The following is a 22024-nucleotide window of genomic DNA, read 5'->3' as shown; positions in this document are numbered from 1 at the left end:
CAAAAATGAGGCTTACAATAAATAATAGTAAAAAGAGTTGGTGGAAGGGGATTTGAAAAGAAAAGAAAAACAACATCTATGGGGAGTTGCAGCAAGCATCATATAGGCCTTGGCCACTACAGGATTCTGCAACCACAGAAGATATGTTCTGTAGATGATGGTAAAATCCACAAATAATGCCACCACCATGTGTTCCTTCAATCATTCTTTCATGGGCATCTCTCGGCAGAAGCTCTAATGTTTATCAGGTATGCATGAGCTGCTGCTGCTGATTTTATTTCTGCTGCCTTCCTCCTCTGCCTCTGAAATTCCTGTCTTGGATCCTTCGGCAGCTCTTGGAGATTTTCTTAACTGGGGTAGCCTGCTCACACTGGGATAAAACCTGCAAGATTGTTTGAGAGAGATAAAGATCACCTTAAAGGTGCCATCCCCTCTCCCCCCATTATCTGCTGCTTTAAAAGCATGTTGTGTCAAGCTTAGATGTAGAGTATATTTGTCCTTGTGCATGCAAGCTTGGTTGGTTTGTTGTAAACATTTACATCCCACCTTTTAGTTTAATAAATGCCTCAAGCTGGCTAGCAACACCAGTCCGTTGGCATCCTTCAGTCTCGGAAGACTATGGTATCGCACTCGGAATAGTGGTTCTGGAACAGAGTGTCCTCTCCAGTGCGCAAAGCCTGGGTAAAGTAATATGGAGGATAGACTGTTTCCCATGCAGCAAATCCCCCCTCTCCACGTTGCTGAAATGGTCCAATGGAAAGGCAGAGGCCAGTACGGTTGGTCCCAGCAGCGTCGCAGAAGTTGCCAGAGCGTGACTGTGTTCAGCCATGAACTGCCTCAGGGACTCCGGCTCCGGATTTTGCCTGGAGGTTGACTCCTGAAGCCTTTTCCACAACTGGATGCAGCCAAGAGGCAGTGGAGGTTTGGGATCAGAGTGTTCCTTCTCTTAGATGAGCTGCTTTCCCAGGCTAACGAGTCCCACCTACCCGGTGGCTGTTTAGTTGCCTCTTACAACTGAGTACAGCCAAACTGAGGGCCTATTCTTATCCCCCAGCCCCCAGGGGTTAACAACACCTAAGCAGATAAAAGTAAAAAGGCAATTCACCACATCCATTATGAACCATCATAAAAAGGAAGCAGCAGATAAACACAACTTCCAGTGGGCCCTTCTTACCTGTGGGCTCAGTATCTATGTATTCCACCAATTTGCTGATAGTGCCTTGGGGCAGTATCGGTTAGCTTCCAAGGGTGCTGATACTGCCTGGTGATTAAATGCCTGCTGGAACAAAAATATCTTGGCAGGAGGGGGTGAAAGGCCCTCAGAGATGGGCTGAGGTGTGCCTCTCTAAGGAGGGAGTTCCAAAGATTGGATATCCCAGTGCATCTGGGTGTCCCAGTTAGTCCAGCATATGGCTAGAGGTGTTTGTTTCTATATGTATTACAGCCCAAGTCTTGCTGAACACAATGGGCTGAGTAAAATAAACACTGATTTCAAACACCTATACATATGGTGGGCCACTGCGAGATACAGGAAGCTGGACTAGATGGTCCTATGGGCTGATCCAGCAGGGCTGTTCTTATGGTCTTATATGCCTCATGGGTTGCAGTGGACAATCAACTCCACTTCCTAAGCCACCTCTTTACATCAGCTTCTAGAAGCACCCAATACGTCTTTCCAACTGGCTCTGGTTGGTGGATCTCAGAGGTAAGAAATAAAGAAGTTCCGGCAAGTCTGAGCTTTCCCCACTACTGCTTCCAGAATCTGTCTGGTGCTCTGCTGATCTAGGTTAATCAGCATGGCTGCATCTTGTGGCAGAACATTCCACAAGTCAGTGCGCTCACTGTGATGCCTTGCAGCTTTAATTTTCCTCCTCTAGGCCTCAATCATTTTTCAAGTTGAAGCTGTCTCCATACCAACTTGTTAATGTGTGTTTTTGTTGAGATGCAACAATAAGCCCTCTCCCCTTCCACCCCCATCCCACAGAGCTTACCAATATTGCTTCTGAAAGCTGCCCCGATATTAACGGGGGTGTCGTCCATAAATACCTGCATGCAGGCAGCACATAGTTTTATTAAAAATGCTCCTAATTGTGGCAGATTCCAAGCTGAGGTTCAGGCCGGGAAGACCAGATCTCCTTAATAAGATCTTGCTAGCACAAGTGATTGCTCGTTAATTATCACAAACATTGTAATTACTGTCGGTGTTTACTGTTCAATTGAGTTATTTTTCTCTCTCTAATTATGTTGAATTATAATTAGAAGCAAAATTGCAGGATGGGTCCTGAAAGCTTTCCAGAGGAGTCCTGGATAAGGAAGCAGCATTAAAATAGATTCCGTGTTCCTCAAACATGGAGGCATTTCAGCTGGGCTCTGGCTCAAGTGGGGCTGCCATAGAGAGAGATTCTTTGTTTCCTTTGGTGTGTTTTGTGTCACTCAGCTGGTCAGCTGCAGAATGTTCTTAATTCACAAATAAGTTGCTTCTTTAGGTATCAAGATTTTTTTTCCTTCTCAAGGGAAAAAGCTTTGTGAACTGACGCTCATCTGATCTTGGAAACTAAGCAGGGTCAGGCCTGGTTAGTACTTGGATGGGAGACCGCCTGGGAATACTGGGTGCTGTAGGCTTATACCATAGTCTTTCGAGACTGAAGGTTGCCAACCATTCTGTATATACTTACAGATCTGGTATATGTTTGCCTGATGATGCTAGTTTGGTGTGGAGCTGTGGGGGTCCTGGAGCTCCCCCCACACCTGCCAGAAATCTTGCTCAGGCCCCTCTCCTCCACTGGCCCTGGAGATCTTGCCAGCTGGTTTCCCATGTCTTTGTGAACCTGCCATTGTAATGTTCAGGATTAGAAGCATTCTCTTCTTAAAGCAAAGGTTGAGATTGGCAGGGTGCTGGCTTTTGCACTCACCATCAGTCTCTGCTTGGGCAGTGCAACAGCTGAAATCCCCAAAACCTTGTTCTGAATGTGGGTGATGGGTTTCTTCCCAGCCTGCCATCTTCTGCTCACCCAGGTGGATTAAAACAGGGGCTATGCACTAGCTGCTTTTTAAAGGTTGTGGTAATGAATGTCTTGTATCTGAGCTCCATCAAAGCTCACCACACCCTAGGCAGTCTTGTGTGTGTGTGTGTGTGTGTGTGTGTGTGTGGCTTTAATTGTGTGTGTCCCCCTTCCCTGTAATGTAGCCTCCTGGTCAGCCTCCAAGGGGGTAATGTAGACCCCTTAAGGAATTGGGGTCTCACTCAATTCGGTCTCCAGTGTCTGTTGTCTGCTCCCCCCCCCCACCCATGTGTCTTAGCTGCTTTCTCCAAAATTGAGATACAGGCAGTAGCTCTGTTGGGGTTTTCCTCTGCATCCCAGAGCACAATGCTGTTCATGTCTACTCAGAAGCAAGCCCCACTGAGTCCAATGTTGCTTACTCCCATGCAAGTGTGTATAGCAGTGGTTACCAAACTGTGGACCGGGACCCACTGGTGCATTGCAGTCTGATTTTTGGTGAGTGGCCAAAGGGTGATGGAAAGATCAGATAAAAATCAGATACTGTAGCTGCTAATTACCCTTCTAAGAGATCAGCTCCTGCAATTTGCAAGCATGTGTAAATACAGGGAGATAAAGGTTGAGAATCTTTCTTCTGGTTATTGTTACTTATAAATAAATATTATTTCTTTCTAGATCTCCTTTTTAAAAGTCTGGTTAACCTAGATGGGCCCCGATAGAGTGTCATTTTAAAATGTGGGTCCTGATGCTAAAAAGTTTGAGAACCACTAGTGTATAGCAGTGGTTCTCACACATTTAGCACTGGGACCCACTTTTTAGAATGAGAATCTGTCAGGACCCACCGGAAGTGACATCATCGAGCAGGAAAATTTTTAACAATCCTAGGCTGCAATCCTACCCACAGTTACCCAGGAGGAAGTCCCATTGACCATCATTGTTAAAAGAATATATAGTAGCTTGTTAAAAGTATACGTCTGTAACATTTCCCCAAATGCAGTTACCTCCCACGGTAGCATCAAGTCTAATATATTAAAAATAAAACATTGAAATGAATGGGGACCCACCTAGTGGGTCCCAACCCACAGTTAGAGAAACACTGGTATATAGGATTACAGCCCCAACTACCTATTTGACAGAGTTTGCGCAACAGCCAACTGGAGAAGGTGAGGACTGAGCATTGGAGGTCTATTCAAAGGAAGGGCATTGCCAGAACTTCTACTGGGGGGAAAAAAAGAGCCCTTTACCAATATTTTGGCTCACATGGGAAATGACTCTGACGAAACCAAATGTCCTGGTCCTTTCTTCCCACACTCAACCCAAAATGCAGCCCTTGTTAAGAAAAAAGGGGGAAGACAACCATGTTGCTGTCCAGAGCCCTAAGACCATTGAGAGGAGACCTTTCTGAATCCCTGTCTGACTCTCTCACCCAGCTTTGCTGAGTTCTGCTTGGTGCACCTCCTACTCAAGAGGAACCCGATGATGTTCTCCCAGCACTTCATCGAATGCATCTTCCACTTCAACAGCTACGAGAGACACGAGAAGTACAACCGTTTCCCCCAGAGTGAGCGGTCTGTGAATTTTGTGACTATCGTTCTTTTAACGTTGACGGGCCATTGTGCGTTCTTGGTGGGGTCGAATGGGGTGCAGCGATGGGAGGTCTGTGATCAGATTCCCTGCTTGCTTTTTTTAAGTAAGTTGAATGCAACCATGTGTTGGGATTAAAACGTACACACCTCTGCCTCTCTGTAAGTTTCTATTTACTCCAGAAGGGAAAGCCTACAGTTGCCTGTAAGTTATCAGCTCAAAGAGAGAGATTTCCCTGTAAATGGTGTGAAGTCTGGGCCATTGTCGATCATGCTGGGCTGCTCATTGCTGTAATTGCTAGTTGGTTAATAACTGTGTCTGATCTATAAGATAAAAGAAATATTGTTCGTACCCATCTGGGTCTGGAGCGATGACCAGTTTGTGCTCCTCTGCATTGATTATGCTAGTATTGTCTATCTCACTTCTCAGGAGGCCAAGCATTTTATCCCCTCGTCACTTTTGAATCAGATCTGTGTGTTGAACCCAGATGTGAACCCAGTGGGGTTTGAGAGCGAGAGAATTAGTTCATTTCCCCTGAATGAATTTTGTTTGCTTGCTGCAGAGAGAAGAATCTCTTTTCCCTGAAGGGCAAAGTGAACAAAAAGAAGCGGATGTATATCTACAAGTTCCTGTTGGAGCATTTTACAGACGAGCAGAGGTTCAACATCACCTCAAAAATCAGCCTGAATGTCCTCGGTATGGCTCTGGCTGCAGCTACCAAACACATTGCGCGACACCTGGTGTGGCTGCACCTGCCCAATAGCACTTGCAAAGCGTTTCCAAAGAGACCTTTGCTTGCAAGAAACTCCCAAGTTAGTTCCAGAGTCACTGAACATGTAATCTGGGATGTTCCCAGTTAGATACCCTCTCAGTCATTAACTTTATTTGTGCTGTTGTTCTAGACTGGAAGTTGGGATCTGAATATATTCCCCCCCCCCCCATGATCTGTTTGGTTTATCTTGGATTGTGTTTGTGATCAGAGAGAGCTCTCTCCAGGTTGCGGGTGTGTGTGTGTGTGTGTGTGTGTGTGTGTGTGTGTGTGTGTGTGTGTGGCATTCTTTTCTGTATAGTCTGTCTTCTGGATCTTCCATTGAGATTTTCATGAGGATGGCATGGTTGTTTATCTTTCTTTGACTGCATGATGTGTATTCATAAAGAGTCACTATAATTTCTTTTTAGGGTGGCTTCATATATTATTCCCATTTGTGGAATTCTGGTCCTTGGCACATGTGTGATTGCTTACCCATAAACTTAGAGCTGGTTAGGCACAAAATCTCACTTTATGGAGGAGGAATCAGGGGTGGCTTCTGTTTTGTTTTTAAAAAAAAAAAGAGAGTGATGAGCTTTTAAAAAAACAACAACTGATGAGCTCTTTCCCTTTGCATGAATAGCTATGAATGACACGAAACTCCTCCTAACTTAAGATGCTTGGCTGTATGGCACTTGAAGGAACAGCCATCTCTTTCCTTGTTTTTGTGGTTGCTTCCAGCCTGCTTTGTGGACGGAATCCTCCCTCTTGACCTGGAAGCCAGTGAGCTGCTCTCAGATACCTTTGAGATCCTGAGCTCCAAGGAGATCAAGCTAACGGCCATGAGGTCAAGACCAGAGGAAGACATCCAGCCAGACGAGGATGAGTTGGCCATGGCCAATGCTGTCATGCAGGTGGCCCAGAAGAAACTAATCTCACAAGTAAGTATTTTACACTTGATTATATTTTAGATATTCGTTATTCCAGCTTCCTAAGAGGTCCTTAAATGCTGCTGCTCACATGTGGACCTTTAAAAGCACAGCAGGCAGCAGTGGTGATGCCCTGCTGGCCTTCCTCTCCTCTTGGAGTGGGCTCTGTGCCAGGGCTAGAAAAGCATGTTCCAGATTCTTAAAAGCATAGGATTCATAGAGTGGATCCTTCTTACACAACACTAGAGCCAAAGGGCATCCATTACTATTCAGTAGCAGGAGAGCTGGAACAGACAAAAGAAAATATTTCTTTACCCAGCATGTATTTAATCTGTGGAATTCTTTGCCATAGGATGTAGTAATAATAATAGTAATAATAATAATAATAATAATAATACAGGTATTTATATACCGCCTTTCTTGGTTGTCAGATTTCTCCTCAGACTTTATTCAAGGTGGTTTACATGGGCAGGCTGTTCTAAATCCCCGTAGGGATTTTTACAATCAAAGAAAGGTTCTATCTTTCAAGAACCACAACATTTCAGATGGATCTTTTTGATCTGGTAGCACATTCTGGCCTCCGATTTCCTCCCACGCATGCTGACAAGCAGCTCCTTCATCTCTCACATGGAGGGCAGCCAAGACGCTTCTTCGCTTACACCAAAGAGCAGGTGGAATAACTCGGCTCAGCTTGTCAGCTGCTTCAAGGTCTCACCATTCACGGTACCTGTGGCCTCAAACTGGTGACCTGCAGATGTTATCTTCAGGCAAACGGAGGCTCTATCCTCTAGACCAGACCTCCTGCCGCTAGACCAGACCTCCTGCCCGTGTCATGTAGTGATGACATCTTGCCCAGATACCTTTAAAAGGGGACTGGACAGATTTCTGGAGGAAAAGTCCATCACAGGTTACAAGCCATGATGAGTATGTGCAGCCTCCTGATTTTAGAAGTAGGCTGCCTCAGAATGCCAGATGTAAGGGAGTGGCATCAGAATGCAGGTATTTTGTTATCTTGGGTGCTCCCAGAGGCATCTGGTGGGCTGCTGTGAGATACAGAAAGCTGGACTAGATGGCCTGATCCAGCAAGGTTCTTCTTCTGTTCTTAAGAGCAGTGCTGAATTTCTAGAAGCCTGGGCACCTGGAATGTTTCTTAGCTCTCCTGTTTTATTGTGTGTTAGGAGCATTGCAAGTCATCAGGGCCATATAACTCAGCGACTGAGCAGCAGCTTTGCATCCAGGTGTTCTCAAGTTCAGTCCTTGGCAGCAACTCCTGGTAGGGCTGGGAAAGGTCCTGGCCTGAGTCCTTGGAGAGCTGCATCCGATCAGTGTGAAATGGTGAACAAGGCTAGAGCCTGATCAAGCAACAGTCCTACTCATAATTGTGTCTTAGGACTTCCTTGCAAGCAGGATGTCAGAGATGCTTCTGTGACTCCATCACGGTCCTTTGTCACAGCACGCTAAACTTCTCTTCACTAGTCTGGAGTCATGTAGCTCTGCTCACTCAGTGCCTCTGTCTCTGTGCAATCCAATACCCAGGTTCAAAAGAAGAATTTCATAGAAAACATCATCCCGATCATCACTTCACTGAAGACCTTGTTGGAGCAAAACAGGCTTCCAGCACTGAGAGACCTCATGAACTATCTCCGGGTAACCTTTTATGCCAGTGTCATGCAATTTGCTTGTTGGGTAGGCACGGTTCCTGACCTGAATGTCTGCTGCTAGCAGTGGGCAGGGCTGCCCTAGTTCCAGGTGCCATGTTGCATGTGCTTGCTGGGCTAAGGGAGCCTGGCAGGTGAGATCTGAGTGATAGGGTGTTGTGGGAGTAAAGAGAAGGTGACAGCTGTGAGCATGGGTCTTGGTAGGCTGGCTGAAGTCTTGATGGGCCTTCGGGTTGTCTGTTGAGCAACAAGATCATGTTCGTCTTGGGTTGGGACCTGGAAGCCTTAGGATTCCTTTCAGGGGAAAGGGTAGACTTGTTGGCCTAAAGCATGAGTAAAGCTTAAAGTGCCGTCACTTACGGCTGCAAGGAACACGGCCTTCTCAGTAGCGGTACCAACCTTATGGAACTCCCTCGCTCTCAATCTACGAACTTCTCCCTCCTTAGAGGCTGTAAGACATTTCTTTTTAAACAAACCATCCCCTTCCTTCTCTCCTTTCTTGGTTCCTCAGGCAAAAGCTGTCGTCCCTGCCGCAGCAGGATTCTCCCTCACTTGGCTTCTTCCCTTGTCAGGGCCACAGTTCCACCACAAATGTCTCTGGCTTGAGAAAACCCCAAGGCAAACTTGCCTTCTAAACTATCCTTGTAAAAATCTGGCTTTGGTTGTGCAGGGAGGAACCCGAGACTCTGCTCCGCCCTCTCTCACAGTTTTGGTGTCAAGTATTGACCTGCATGCTTGTGGATCCCTCTTTCGAGCAGAACATGTGTCACGCGCTACTACTGGAACCTGAGATTTGCACCATCTTCAAACTCTTCTTTGTGCCTTTTAGGAGATGATGCAGGATTACCGGAACGAAATCAAGGAGTTTTTTGCAGTGGACAAACAGCTGGCCGCCGAACTGGAGTACGACATGAAGAAGTACGAAGAGCAGCTGGAGAGGGAGTCCAGGCAAGGCCAGGAGCCGCTCGCAGAGGCGCCGGAAGCCCTGAGCGCAGTGGCGACTGTGCAGGTACCACAGACAGATGTGCTAGTGCTCACCAGGGTCCAGTACGCTGGTCCAAATGAAAGCCAGATAGGCCAAATGGGCTCGCTTGGTGTATGTTCTTCACAAACTCTGTGGTCTTTCAAATTTGGACTGGACAGAGACTGGCTTGTTTTAATGATGTTAACCCAACTTCATTAGCTGTCTTCCTCACACATGTGTGGCACGAGGTCACTACATTTGATTCCTTTGCTTACAAGCAACATTTCCCCACTCTGCTGAATTGGGACTTGCTGACACTACAAACTTAGCTTTATATCAGTTGAATCATTCCACCTTCTCTCCCCTGGAACTCTTGAAAATTGTGCCCTTGTAAGAGCTCTAAAAATCCCCTGTTGGGACCCATCCCAGTGCTCCCCCAAAACTGCCATCCCCCAGGGAGAGGGACTGATTAATTTAATTTTAATCTGTATTCCAGGTATGCCCTATGATTAGTTTGTGCCTCTTGGAACAGAAGTCTAGGTTCAAATCTATGTGCAACTCACTGGCTGTCGCCATTCTGCAAGGCAGAATAGGCTGAAAAAGAGCAAGGATAAAGCTCCCCATCTCGCCCCAAGGCCCAGTTGCCTTAGGGACAATTTGCACTGAATCTCAGTCTGCCATCCATGAAATGGGAATGATCAGAACCTTTGTTGGCATAAATACCATGAAATAATGGTTTGCATCAGAGATTGGATAGACAAAGTGACATCAAGCCCGTCCTGTCCTAGATTGGCTTCATAATGGAATTATAGCAGCCTTCATTTGTCTTTTTAAATCTCAGTCTCCCACGTCAGAGAGAGCAACACTTCCGACTGATCAAGATAAGACTGATTCTCCCACTGCTCGAAAGGACTCTTCACCTTTGAGATCTCCTCCTCCTATATCTTTGGCTCACGTTGCATTTACTTCGCCAAGAGGGAAATTCCCAAGGCCCAGGTATGGTACTGAATGGGCTCGCTTGGTGTATATTCTTCACAAACTCTGTGGTCTTTCAAATTTGGACCTGACAACTGCGACTTGTGCTTCTTGATTGCTAGACTTCTGTAACAGGCTCTCTTTGGGGCTGCCCTTCGTGACTGTTGGGAAGCCTTATCTGCTTGGAAATGTAGCAGCCCCTCTCCTGGTGGGTCTCTGCCGCTGGAAGCACATCTGACCTGGGCTTGAGTGCTGCAGGTCTTCAGTTGCTGGTGTCCTTAGACTAGTATGGACCCAAATGCATGACTGTGCTGATTGAGTTGCTGATTCAAAACGGTACTTCCTCCAGCAGTGTGAATGCAACCAGAAGCACGAAATGCCCAGCAGAGGGCTTTCAGAGCTTGCTTACCCTGCAGCAAAGGAAGCTCCAGCCATTAAATGTGTTTCTGCCCTCCATTAGGAAGATGTCCCTGAATACCTTGGCCATCCTCAACTCTGCTAAAAAGACTATGGAGGCCGCTAACAAGCATCGCAGCAGGAGCGAGGGGCAAAGGCCGGCATCTCCAGGGAGTCAGCAGAGCAGCAAGCAAGGTTTAACCAGTCACTAAGATGTGGACACTTTTTTTGTTGCACCAGCTTTGTTCTGCAGTCACACTAACTCAGGGGTCCCGGGTGGTCTTGTGTTAGGGGTTTGCTGCCTCTTATGCTCCTCTCCTTTCCTGCAGTGTCCTTCTGCAGTCTAAACCAACCGTCTTCCAGAGCCAGTGACCTCCTGGAAGGTCGAGCAATCAGTACTCCAGAAAGTAAGTTTCTGAAGCCAGTGCCTTTGTGAGTTATTGGGGGGGGGGGGGGTGCCTTGGCAGGAGGAGGAAGGTACCACCTGCCACAGGGTCCTAGGGTTTCCTGGAACTTTTCACTCCTCTTCTAGTATCCCCTGCCCCTCCAAGAGGGACCTCTCCCAGATCACAGAAACCGCTACTCGAAAAGATGGCTCCTGCAGTTGCTGGAACGGTCTTGGTCATGTCCTTTGGACTGCAGTGGATGGGCCTGGGTGCTCTAATCCCAAAGAAGGCCATCGGGTGCCTTGCCTTTATTTTGGGAGGCAACCCAAAGCCCAGTGGCAGGACACATGCTGAGCATCCCAAAGCTGGCCCTGTTCAATCTTTGGCATCTGCTACGTAAAAGGAGGGATCCCAGGTAATGGGACTGAAGAAGGCAGTGGCTGCCGTAAGCTGGCTGCAGCTCCACAGTCTCCGCGCTTCACCCAGAAGCCTTTCCCTGACCTGGCCACGCTGGAGCATCCCAACGTTAACACCAGATGTCCTTAGCGTGTTGTTGCCTGCTTCGCAGACTGTCTTGGGATGCCACAGCCTGGAAAATCTTGCCTCCCTCTCAGCCCAGGGGCTTGCGCTGATGCTCCACTTAAGTGACATATGCTGGAGAGAGGGAGGGAGGGGACCGCTAATCCCACTAGGGGCCAAGGCTTAACATTCCTGCTCTGCTTTCCTAGCAGTGACACAAGCTGCACGAAGCATTACTGCTGCCTGGGTTGGCCTCTGCGGAGCTTGTCAGCACTGCGCCAGCTCCGGGTTTTGCAGCCTTAAAACGAGAGGGAAACGTCTTCCCTTTCTGCTCCGTCGTTTTAATTTAGAAGCAAGAAACAGCAGCCAGCGCCGTCGCCACAAGTAATCGTGGCTGTCAAAGCAAGCAAGCACATCTCTGCGCTGCTTCCAGCGTCTGGCAGGGAGGTCCGTTTCAGGCCTTCCTCGCCTTTCTTGTTTTGATGTTTTACCGCACGAATGCTCAAGAAGCGCCGGGAGAGGACAAATCACTTAATTGGAAATGCAGAGGTCCCCTTGGTCCTGCCTAATGTGCAGAGGCGTATAAGGTCCCCGCACACATTACGCAATGCATGAATGAGAGGCACATGGGTTTGGAGACATGCACGTCATACAGGTCCACTTGTCAGGCAGGTTCCCACTCCCCGCTGAGGGTATGCTGGGCAGTCTGGTTTGCTGCCACGTCATATCCGAATTGACTCTTGAGCCTGAGAAGGCTTGTGGATTGCAGAGCAGCGTTTCTGTGCCCTGAGTTTATCATCCTCCAACCCTGTGGGTGGTTGCAGAAAGACCTGTTGGCCCAAGGGGGTGTTTGGCCTTGCAAATAAGTTCTGCAAAGTGACCTTAAACTGAGCCTCTTGGGTGTGTGGTCCAGCTGTTGCATGGTTTCAGGCAGAGGCGGTTGCCTCCACTTGGAACCAAATCCTTTTTGATTTGGGATGCCGGCAATTGAATCTGGACCTTTCTGCGCACATGTGCTCTTTGCACCTGCTTCATTTCATGGTCGACTGTGAGTTGATCTTCCCCTTGGAAAGGGGATCATTTTGGGAGGCAGGGGGTACCATCTCCCAGAGGCCCTTAGGTCTCTGATGGGGGCCAGTGTGCTTCCATTCGCTTCTCCAGGTCCTGGGGAACTTTCCTCTCTCTCCCGCCCACCTCATAAGAATAATTTTTAAGCCTCTGTCGTGCCCCACCCCCTCCCTTTTTCCCCTCTAAAAAGCCCCACTTGACCTGACTTGTAGGTATTAACAAAACTGCACTGATATTTCCTATGTCTGTGCTTCTCAGAGTCCATCAGCAATTTGACCTTTGGGGCAGGCGTGAGCTATATCAGTGTGACACACACACCAGGTTCAGCTCCAGGTAAGCTGCTGTTTCTGTTTTGATGTTGAAAGATAAGATATAAACAGACACACTTGAATAGTGGTGGGGGAAACTTGAGCATGTTAACATTCCATAAATTCTGCTTGCAGAAAAGCCAGGAGGCCAAGATTTGCAGGGAGAGATTGTCTGCTTGACAGCACCCGATAAACCGTGAGTATAACTGATGGGAACAGTGTCAGTCTGAGTCGACTCTCGTTTGCTTGCACCTGATACACATGCAGGTACAAGCACTGCCTGCCCTTACCTGGCAGTGGTAGCCATGCTAGCCGGCTAGGGACTCTCAAGTTGGTGGAATAGTAAAGGGGGAGAGAAATTTTGCATGTGGGATTGTGAAGGGGAGGTTAAGGAAGCATGGGACATGACTGAGACATACAAAATTATGCATGGGAAGAATAAAGTGGATAGAGAGATGCTCTTTACACTCTCACATAACACCAGAACCAGGGGACATCCACTCAAATTGAGTGTTGGGAGGGTTAGGACAGACAAAAGAAAATATTTCTTTACTCAGCATGTGGTTGGTCTGTGGAACTCCTTGCCGCAGGATGTGGTGACGGCATCTGGCCTGGATGCCTTTAAAAGGGGATTGGACAAGTTTCTGGAGGAAAAATCCATTATGGGTTACAAGCCATGTACAACCTCCTGATTTTAGAAATGGGCTATGTCAGAATGCCAATGCAAGGGAGGGCACCAGGATGCAGGTCTCTTGTTATCTGGTGTGCTCCGTGAAGCATTTGGTGGGCTGCTGTGAGATACAGGAAGCTGGACTAGATGGGCCTTTGGCCTGTTCCAGTGGGGCTGTTCGTATGTTCTTATCCTCCCAGCTCATTTTTAAAGAAATCATCCGAATTATGGCTGTTGTCTCAGCAGAAATGCACCATCGCCAGATTCCCATGCTGAATTTCCTGGTAGACTCTATTGCTGCAGAACATGGTGACCTTGTCTTTGAATGTTTCCCTCTATGTTTAAAAAGACCCTCCCTGCACATAGAAAATCAGGTGTCAAGAAGAAAGGTTTGAGTCTAGCTGCCTCCCTGACATGCTAGTTCTGTGTCCAAGGAATTTCTTTACATTGGGGAAGTATTCAAACGTGTGGTTTTTCTCCCTCCCTCCCACACACCCCTATAGCATCCTCCTGTCAGTCCACCAATTGCATAAGCTGGTTCCTCAAATATAACTCATTAAGGGAGCTAAATCTCAGTCTTCCAAGGAGACTACCCAGCCAGTTTCAGTGGAGGCAGAAGCTAAACCTAGTTCTTTCCCTATCAGCAGCTGCTGCCTCTGCTAAAATTGTATGAACCAGCCCACATATCAGACGGCTGTTTCCGCACTATGTGCACTTTGTGAGAATTTGCATAAGCTACTTTCTCCTTTTTAAGTTTGTCTTCTCAACCATGAATGCTAGAAACTTGTGCCTCTCCAAAAGAAAGCAAGAGTTCCTAGTGTCAATTTCTGCAAATTCACTAATAACTAACATGATTCCCCCCTCCACTAGAAAAAAAAATCCATTTTCTGCATCCTCTTATAGATCATCAGAGCCTCAGCGGTGGAAGATCAATTCCCCAGGGAGGAAAGATAGTGGCTCCAGCACAGGACTGAGGAGGTCCAGCCGCAAAACTCCCCTGAAACCAGCCAACTGATCCTTTGCGCCTCCCAGAGTCCAATCTTGTACAGAAGCATAATCATGTTATTTTATATCTCCCTTTTTTCATGGTGCCTTAATCCATTGGGAGATCACTGCTTTAAACGTATGTAAATAACTTGCCTTGGTAAGAGAAATAATTTGCACTTACAGACTTGTATACACAGCCCTCCTGTTCTCGCTTTTAATAGATGATTTCTTGTTTTTGAACCATGTTCTTAATTCCAGCTGTTATAATTGCATGCACAATAAATAAAGAACAGATTCCATTGTGTGCTCACTTGCTTTGACTTGAAACTTCCTTGCCTTTTTGTAGCTTTAAAAAAAATAAAATTCTTCCCTTATTCTGTCCTCCCTCTCATGTTTAATTGCATCCATCTCCTTTTCATATAGACAAACAGAATTAAGCTCCAAAAATCTTGGCCTGCTCTCAAGGCTCTGATAATAGTGCAAAAACCTTCTTTACCAGACTTGCAGCCTAAGGTTGCAGAGTCCGAAAATGTGAATGCTGTGATCCACTGAGCAAAAGGTCAGGTTATGGAGCAGAGGAACATTTCATGCACTGAGAGTTGGCCCCCCTAGCAAAGTTCTAAAGACAGTTTCCCCACTGATCTAGGCTCTTTTGTTTTTTTGTTTTTTTTAAATAGAGCTTTTGTTTGCAATATCTTATGTTCATTTGGTCTCTTATTCCCAAACTATTGTTTGTGTAAGGCAGGGCCTCCAGCCCCTGGCCGTGGACTGGATCCAGCATCCCTAGATTAACTGCCTGGGCATGGTGGTGGCAAAGGCCGCATCCACTTGTTGCAGAAACTTGGGCTGGGCATTGCCCCAGCAGGCTCTGTGCCCCGATTTCACATAGGAAGCAGCTGCCCAGCCCAAGTTTCTGTGACGACTGGCTGTGAAAAGTGGAGGCTACGGCATGGAACGGAAAGCCTTTCACCACTGCCACGCCAGGTGGTGGGAGACCACTGGTCTTGGAGACCACTGGTCTAAAGACTCGTGAACCCCTTAGTACGTATAAAATGCAGTAAGCGTGTCTGAGCCCCTATCTCAATTGGATAGAAATCAAATTTTTAAAATAGTACCTTTTGGTGGATTTTAGCTGTTAAATCACTTTGGGCAGCCAATCTTGGTTGAAATGGATGAATGTGTCCGCCAGTGGTAACCAATCTAACCGCAGTCCTGTTTCCCCCAGGTGCCACCATCTTGAATTACAATCACTGATGCGATGGCAGGGCCTGCGAGGAGCTGGCAAGAAGCTGCTACCACAGCCACCCCACAGCACTGAGTTCACCGTGGCACACGTGGGGACAGCTGACCTATGGCCAGGGAACTCAGAATTTGGCAGTAACAGACAAGCTGGATCCACTGGCCTGTTTAGACTGTGCCAGTTTGCAGCATGCATTCTGCACACTTTTCTCCCATATTCTGCTGGGCAAGGGGGAATGAGATTTTGTTAGCCATTGTCATGTTCAAGCTGAAGGACTAGAAATGTTTTAAACTGGGGCTGCAATCAGCATTGTATTCTGGAACTTTTCAGCATGATGCTCCTGTAGCATAGGTTATAGCAGTGGGAGATGACTATCTTGAGTGGGACCTCAGGTCTGAGTTTGTATACCGTAGTGCCCAAACATAGCCAGGAACTAGGTCACTATTTCTCAATCAGTGGTACTTGAGGTGGTGTCTGGTGATACTCATGGAATCCTAGAGCACGACACAACAAACAGTGGTAGGAGGCTTAACTCAGTTGGCAGAGCTCCAAAGCATGTTTGGACAGCTTCCAAAAGACCCACTGGGACACAAAGGCAGGTTAGGAATCTTGGCACAGCTTGCAATCTTTATATATAAGCCTTCTGTTCCCCTGGCTCTCCTCCTCCCCGTCCCCCAAAAAACAAGATGCTCTCACACCTTTGAGATATTTGTGTAAAACATTCTTGGCAAAGTTAAATGCAATACATTAGTACAAACAGGGCAAATATTTACAATGAATTCTGTGAAGCTGTTTCAGGACAGCAGACCCTCCCCCACCTTGTGAAGAGATGGCACTGGTGCATTTCTGAGACCAAAACCAATCTTCGGTGGCACTGCCCAGGAGAAGGGGGGCAACTAAAGGAGATTTTAGGTACCTGACTTCACAAGTGGTTTCAAACTGGATTAACTGTCATGGTTGCCTTCCAAGGTGGCATCATTGAGGTGTGGTCCTTCACCTCTTTTCACAATGACACGCAGGATGAGAGCTGCCCTACGCCTGCAGAACACAGCACTTTAGGGGGGAAAGTTGCATTTTTTGGAACACTTTAACTGCACACAATAAGCTTAGAACATCAGGGGGAGGACTTCAAACGGGTATCCCTGAGGTGCTAGTTTGCTACATGCGGATACGCTTTTAGGGATGTTATTCAAATAAGACACACATATGCGGGCAGGAGGTCTGGTCTAGAGGGTGGAGCCTCTGTTAGCCCGAAGATAACATCAGGTCGCCAGTTCGAGGACACCGGCAGCTTCCTGAATGGCTGAGAATGGCGAGACCTTGAGGCAGCTGACAAGCCCAGCTGAGTGATTCCACCTGCTCTTGGTGTGAGCAAGAAGCGGCTGCCCTCCATGGAGAGATGGAGCTGCTTGCCAGCCTGGGTGGGAGAACTGGAGGCCAGAAGTGAGACCAAACCAGGAAGATCCATTCTGAAATGTTGGTTCATAGAGAACCTCTATGATTGTAAAAATCCCCTTGAGGGATTTAGAAATGCCTGCCTGTGTAAACCGCCTTGAATAAAGTCAGAGGAGTAATCCAATGACCAGAAAGGCGGTATATAAATACCAAGTTATTATAATTATTATTCTTTGGTAGAACAGGTATTCCTCCACCTGTGTAATGTGGCACTGATCCAGCAGAACACAGTGGCAAAATGGATGGGGGAGCTATCTATATTTCTGATTGCTCTTCCACTCACAGCAGACTCACAAGTGTCTACAATTTTTTTTAAATAGCAAATCAGGGATTGAGGGGGGGTTTCTATCCCCCCCAGTCTACTAGTTTTAACAGGGGAGTACTTAAAAAAGCCATTTCCCCCAAGCGTCGTCTGAAATGGTAGCAGTCTACCCCCACTTTCCATAGCTTGCACAGACAATCTTGAAGTATGAATTCTGAAGTGGACAAGTGGAAGCTATTTTTAAGCAAAAAGCTCCCTGCATGTAGTAAACTAGCACCTCAAGCAGAAACATTGAGGGCAGTCTTCTCCCTGCCGTGCCAGATTATTAAATGCAGAGATTAAAAGGAGTGTGTGGAAGAATACCATAAAATGGTCTCTCTAACCTGCAGTCTGAAATGGCACAGTACTACTACCTAATTCTGGTGCATGTGTAGCCTGAGTGGCTCTAAGAAAAACAAGTTAAAACCTACCCAGCTGTGTGTTGTATCAAATTCCTCCAACTGCTGCTGAAATGAACTTGGTTCCTTCCAAAGCCCTGCAGGACCATTCTATGTTCCTTTTATACTAAAACCACAGCCTTCCAGTTCTGGTAGGGATCATATTGAGAGGGACCCGAACCATCTGTTAGCTCCTGACCCCCCTCCCCCCCAAGCTACAATTCCCAGGCTGCAAATCATGACAGTTAATCCAGATTACATGTGCAGTGCAGACATACCTCAAGGCTGGGAATGTGCCTGTCCTTCTCTTGGATAACACCAGTACTGTAAGTTGTCATTGATATCTTCTGTCCTCAGAAAGCCTAGAGACAGCACAGAACAGGGAGGCTGGGCAAACTAAGGCAGTCTGGAAGAAGGGAGAGTCATTTGAATTCTGAAGGCAACTATTCTGTCACTGTGAAGGTTTACAAGGGGAAAAACATTTTGGCAGTGGATTATGTCTACTTTGGTTGAGCGCCTCTTGGAGGTAGCCAGGGTTAGATCGAAACAAGACGGCGGCAGTGTAGCACATTGATATGGCCTCCCTCTTACGGTTACCGCCTTAGCGTGAAAGGAGACGTCTTGGCATTCTGGGACAGCCATCAGACACACCAGTGACATCTCCACCAAATCCCCTGGGGAAAAAAAATGCACGCACATGGTGTGTTGGATCATTCCAAGGCAGATTAAGGCAGGACACAAATGGACCACAAACAGTTCAAAAATCAAGTATGCAACAAACAGTACATCCTGCAACCCAAATATTAAGACCATTAAATTTGCAACTGGAAAGAGAATAAACACCATCACTTAAACAAGTAGATGAAAAAGATTTTTTTTAAAAAATAAAGAACTGCACCCTTTCTTTTTCCAACGCAGCGTCAACATGCTATTGAAGACCACCTGAAAACCTTGCACTGATTGACAGCGCGACTTTCCCTCTGCACTGTAAATGGCACACGCTAAAATCTCTGGTATTCAGTTTACAGTCAGAGGTGACAGCAGCCCGTTGCTATTTTTTAAAAAAGAAACCGGAACAAAACACAAAAACCCCACACACCAAGAAAAAGCTGTTCCCATTTTCCTAAGCCCTCTGTCATCACCTTTCCATCTCATTACAGTTTGCAACAGGAGTTTTGATGCACTGGAACCCAGTAAGAGAAAAATGATGGGGAGGGGAGAGTGGAGGAGAGAATAGCTCTGTCTGTTTGGGGCTTGACGAAACAAACAGTTCCATAAGGCTGGGGTCTCTAAACTATGGCCCGGGGGCCACATCTGGCTCACCTCAAGATTTTATCCAGCCTGCAGCAACTTTTTTTTATCCATTTGCTAATGTTTGATATTTTTACTCATTATAGATCATTTCTCTGTCAATTTCTCTTTAGTTCTGAGTCGTATCATGCGGATTACAAAAAAAGGTCCAGGTAAAACTTATTCGTTCGTTTAAATGCCATTCATTCATTTACAAACTGATTTTCTTTTCGTCCCACGAAAACGTGTAAAATATACGATGTGGCCCTCGTATGGAAAAGTTTGCAGACTCCTGCACTAGGCAACCCTTTTTAAAAACTGCAGCTTGGATCCAAAGGGCTACTTCAAACACATCTAAGAGCGCAGAGGTCCACTTAGGCATGCACACCTGATGTCGGCTCCCCCCCACCACACACACACCATGCAATATATCACAAACGTTCAAAACAGGCTTGTAATGAAGCACCAGAAGGGATTTCCATTCGAGAGACGCCTCCCCTTTAAAATACCTGGCATTAAAGCGGACCTAAAACGGCCTTCCACCTCTCTTTTATTCATAGCTGGTAAAACCTGGCAGGGGAGGGTTCTTTTTGTTGATTTACAGGGAAGAGGTGAAATGGGGTGACGGACTAACTGGGCAAAGTAACAACCAGCTGCCATGTCCTCCAAAGTTCACCCCTACATGATGCTACAACATGACCCAGCATAGCATAGAGATTTATACGAGGGAGAAAAATGATGAGCCAGAGCAACACACAGGTGGCAGCCACAAGGGGGGGGGGGCAGCTATAGCTTCTCCACCACTTTTGCCCTCCTCCCAATTTGGCTTAACTGGGCAGTTCTTTCAACTCTGATCTGTACCCTTTTTGCAGGAATAAGTAGCAAGGGACAAATAAATAAATTGTTCTTCCTTGCAGATTAATATCTTTACGGGATTCTTTCTCCTCCTCCTCCCTCTGACATCTACTTCCCTGATGGAGGAAAACAAGGGACAGATGTTCTCTTGCTCCTCTCGCACAGCTGGACATGTACCATGTATCATGCTCTTTGTAATACTGTAATAACGTAATACTGATATGGTCTGACTCAGTGCAGAAACTCCCGCCTGTCACTCTGTTAAAAAAAGCAAAAAGCACGTCTCAAAATAAAAAAAAGAGAAGCTACACTATTTTAAACACTATTTTGGCCTACCAGCCTATTTACATTTTAAATAGAAATGTCAACCACTTTTTTTTTGTTTGTTTATTGAAGTACTCAAAATATACCTTTGCAAAAAATTTAGAACCGTGGAATTCTACAAAAGAAGGAACAGGAGTAGTAGAAAAGCTTGGCCTTCGGTCCTGGTACCATGTTGAGTGAGTTTGTTTTTTTGGCCCACGCACGAGAAGGTTTTGGATACCTGAATGTTACAACTAACGTGGAAAGATGGGATCCCAAATTAGTAAGACCCCAATGAGTTAAGTCCCAGCACAGCACCTGAACAGGCTCATAGGTTTGGGCTGCCTGGCACTCAGCTGGCACTCAGCTGGGCTTGTCACCTCTTTTGCGGCTAGAATGTCATTTTTCTGCCGTTGTAGCACTTAAAGGGGAAAAGAAGAAAAAGAAAAAAGAAGGAGAGGAAACCAGAAGGAAACCAAGATTCTCACTTTCGGAGAGCGGTTTCCCTTCCTCAGAGTAGGGGACTGGGCAGTTTGTGAAACGGTCACTGTTGGCAGAAGGTAGCCCCACAAACAGCAGGGGCATGGAAGGTGGTGATTCCAGTGGGAGGCTATAGACACTTTTACGCTCTCTCCCATCAAAGGAATGTGCCTTGCCGCCTGGAAGATCAACCAGAGGAAGGAAATCGCACCGGTCTACATGGTACCTTCTAGAGAGGAAGAGATTGGTTTGGTGTTAAAAATCATCGCTCGACTTTGGCAAAAAAAATGTAAAAATCAGGTGTGCATTCAAGTACACACACAAACACACAAGGTACACAGGGTTCTGTCTTGTTGTCATTCCTTTGAACAGATCCACGCAGAGTTGCTCGTCATCTGCTCCTGCTGAAAGAGTTCCACAAGAAGGAGCCGCCGCACTCCATTCTTGCTGGTGGTGCAAAATCCAAGTTCTCTGCCTTTCATATAACAAATGAAGACTTGTGTCTGAAGTCACCCTGTAAGGCAGGCACCCAAAAGGAGGGGGGGGGGTCAGAATACTTGTGCAAAAAATATTTTTTAGCTGCCCTCAGTACTCCCCCCAGGTCACTGGTCCCACATGCATTGCATTTAAAATGTAATTTTTCCTCTTTAGAAGTTGCTGTACGTGTACATATTATCTTTCGAATGCCATTTTCAAAAAAAATGGGAACTGTCTGTGATCTTTCTGGGCTTCCAAAATAAAGGCCAAGAAGAACTGCTCAAGATCTTGGATGCTATTTACATCCCTTTTATATTTGCATAATGTTGCTAGGAAGGAAGACTAATTATTTTGCTAGAGTTAGGGCGCAATCCTAACTTGCGCAGGAACAGGCAAGCCAGGAGGCTTGCGCTGTATCCAGCAAAGGATTGTGGCCAGCAGTGGCTTAGCCAGAGGCAAGGGGAAACTCTTCCCCTTACCCCTGGGTAGGCCCCAATGGGTCTCCTCGGACTTGCACCACCTCCTGAGGTGGTACAAATCCGAGGAGAGCGGAGCGGCTTCAAGCCACTCCATTCTCCCCGGGGACGGGGGGTTGGGATCAGGCATAACTGCCAGATCCCAGCCCCGCCTCCAGCTCCCTGTGTGTGCATCCCCGGGCCTGCCCATCGCCTACCCTCCCCCCGTCCAGGAACGCCTCCCTCCCCCTCCCTGCCTCCCGCTCGCCTACCTGTCAACCTTGCATCGGCTCCTCCAAGCCGATGCAAGGAGCCGAGAGGAACCCAGCGCAGAGGCCTCCGTCGGCCTCCGCAGGCTGGTGCTTCTGGGAACGCCAGCCTGGCTTCCTCCCACGGAGGCGCAAACGTGCTTTACGGCACATTTGTGACCCTCCCTGGCCAGCCCAAGGGACTTGGGCCGCCCAAACTCAAGGTTTGGATTGCGCCCAAAGGAATTGTTCCATAACACTGTCACCCAGCCCATAGGGTTCAAGGTCAGATTCACGTTCATAAAGTGCAGAGTGAAAGGGGTCCCTTTGT

General features: G+C 47.0%; 2 protein-coding genes across 2 annotated transcripts in view; one reads left to right on the top strand and one right to left on the bottom strand.

Annotated features, from left to right (window-relative positions):
• Positions 1-14553, top strand: part of NCAPD3 (non-SMC condensin II complex subunit D3) — a 42349-nt gene extending 27796 nt beyond the window's left edge. Inside the window, exons 22-32 of the mRNA XM_066639372.1 lie at positions 4430-4567; positions 5146-5279; positions 6073-6272; positions 7797-7907; positions 8748-8927; positions 9724-9878; positions 10318-10448; positions 10583-10660; positions 12485-12559; positions 12670-12730; positions 14108-14553. Coding sequence (XP_066495469.1) covers positions 4430-4567; positions 5146-5279; positions 6073-6272; positions 7797-7907; positions 8748-8927; positions 9724-9878; positions 10318-10448; positions 10583-10660; positions 12485-12559; positions 12670-12730; positions 14108-14219 — 1375 coding nt within the window. The 3' untranslated portion in view covers positions 14220-14553. The remainder of the gene's footprint in view (positions 1-4429; positions 4568-5145; positions 5280-6072; positions 6273-7796; positions 7908-8747; positions 8928-9723; positions 9879-10317; positions 10449-10582; positions 10661-12484; positions 12560-12669; positions 12731-14107) is intronic.
• A 3084-nt stretch (positions 14554-17637) lies between these two features.
• JAM3 (junctional adhesion molecule 3) overlaps positions 17638-22024 on the bottom strand; it is a 43539-nt gene continuing 39152 nt past the window's right edge. The window contains exon 9 of the mRNA XM_066639736.1: positions 17638-21027. Coding sequence (XP_066495833.1) covers positions 20992-21027 — 36 coding nt within the window. The 3' untranslated portion in view covers positions 17638-20991. The remainder of the gene's footprint in view (positions 21028-22024) is intronic.

This window comes from Tiliqua scincoides, chromosome 11 (assembly GCF_035046505.1).
Source record: "Tiliqua scincoides isolate rTilSci1 chromosome 11, rTilSci1.hap2, whole genome shotgun sequence".
In the NCBI taxonomy this organism is placed as follows: domain Eukaryota; kingdom Metazoa; phylum Chordata; class Lepidosauria; order Squamata; family Scincidae; genus Tiliqua; species Tiliqua scincoides.
This window is presented reverse-complemented; position numbering and strand designations above follow the sequence as displayed.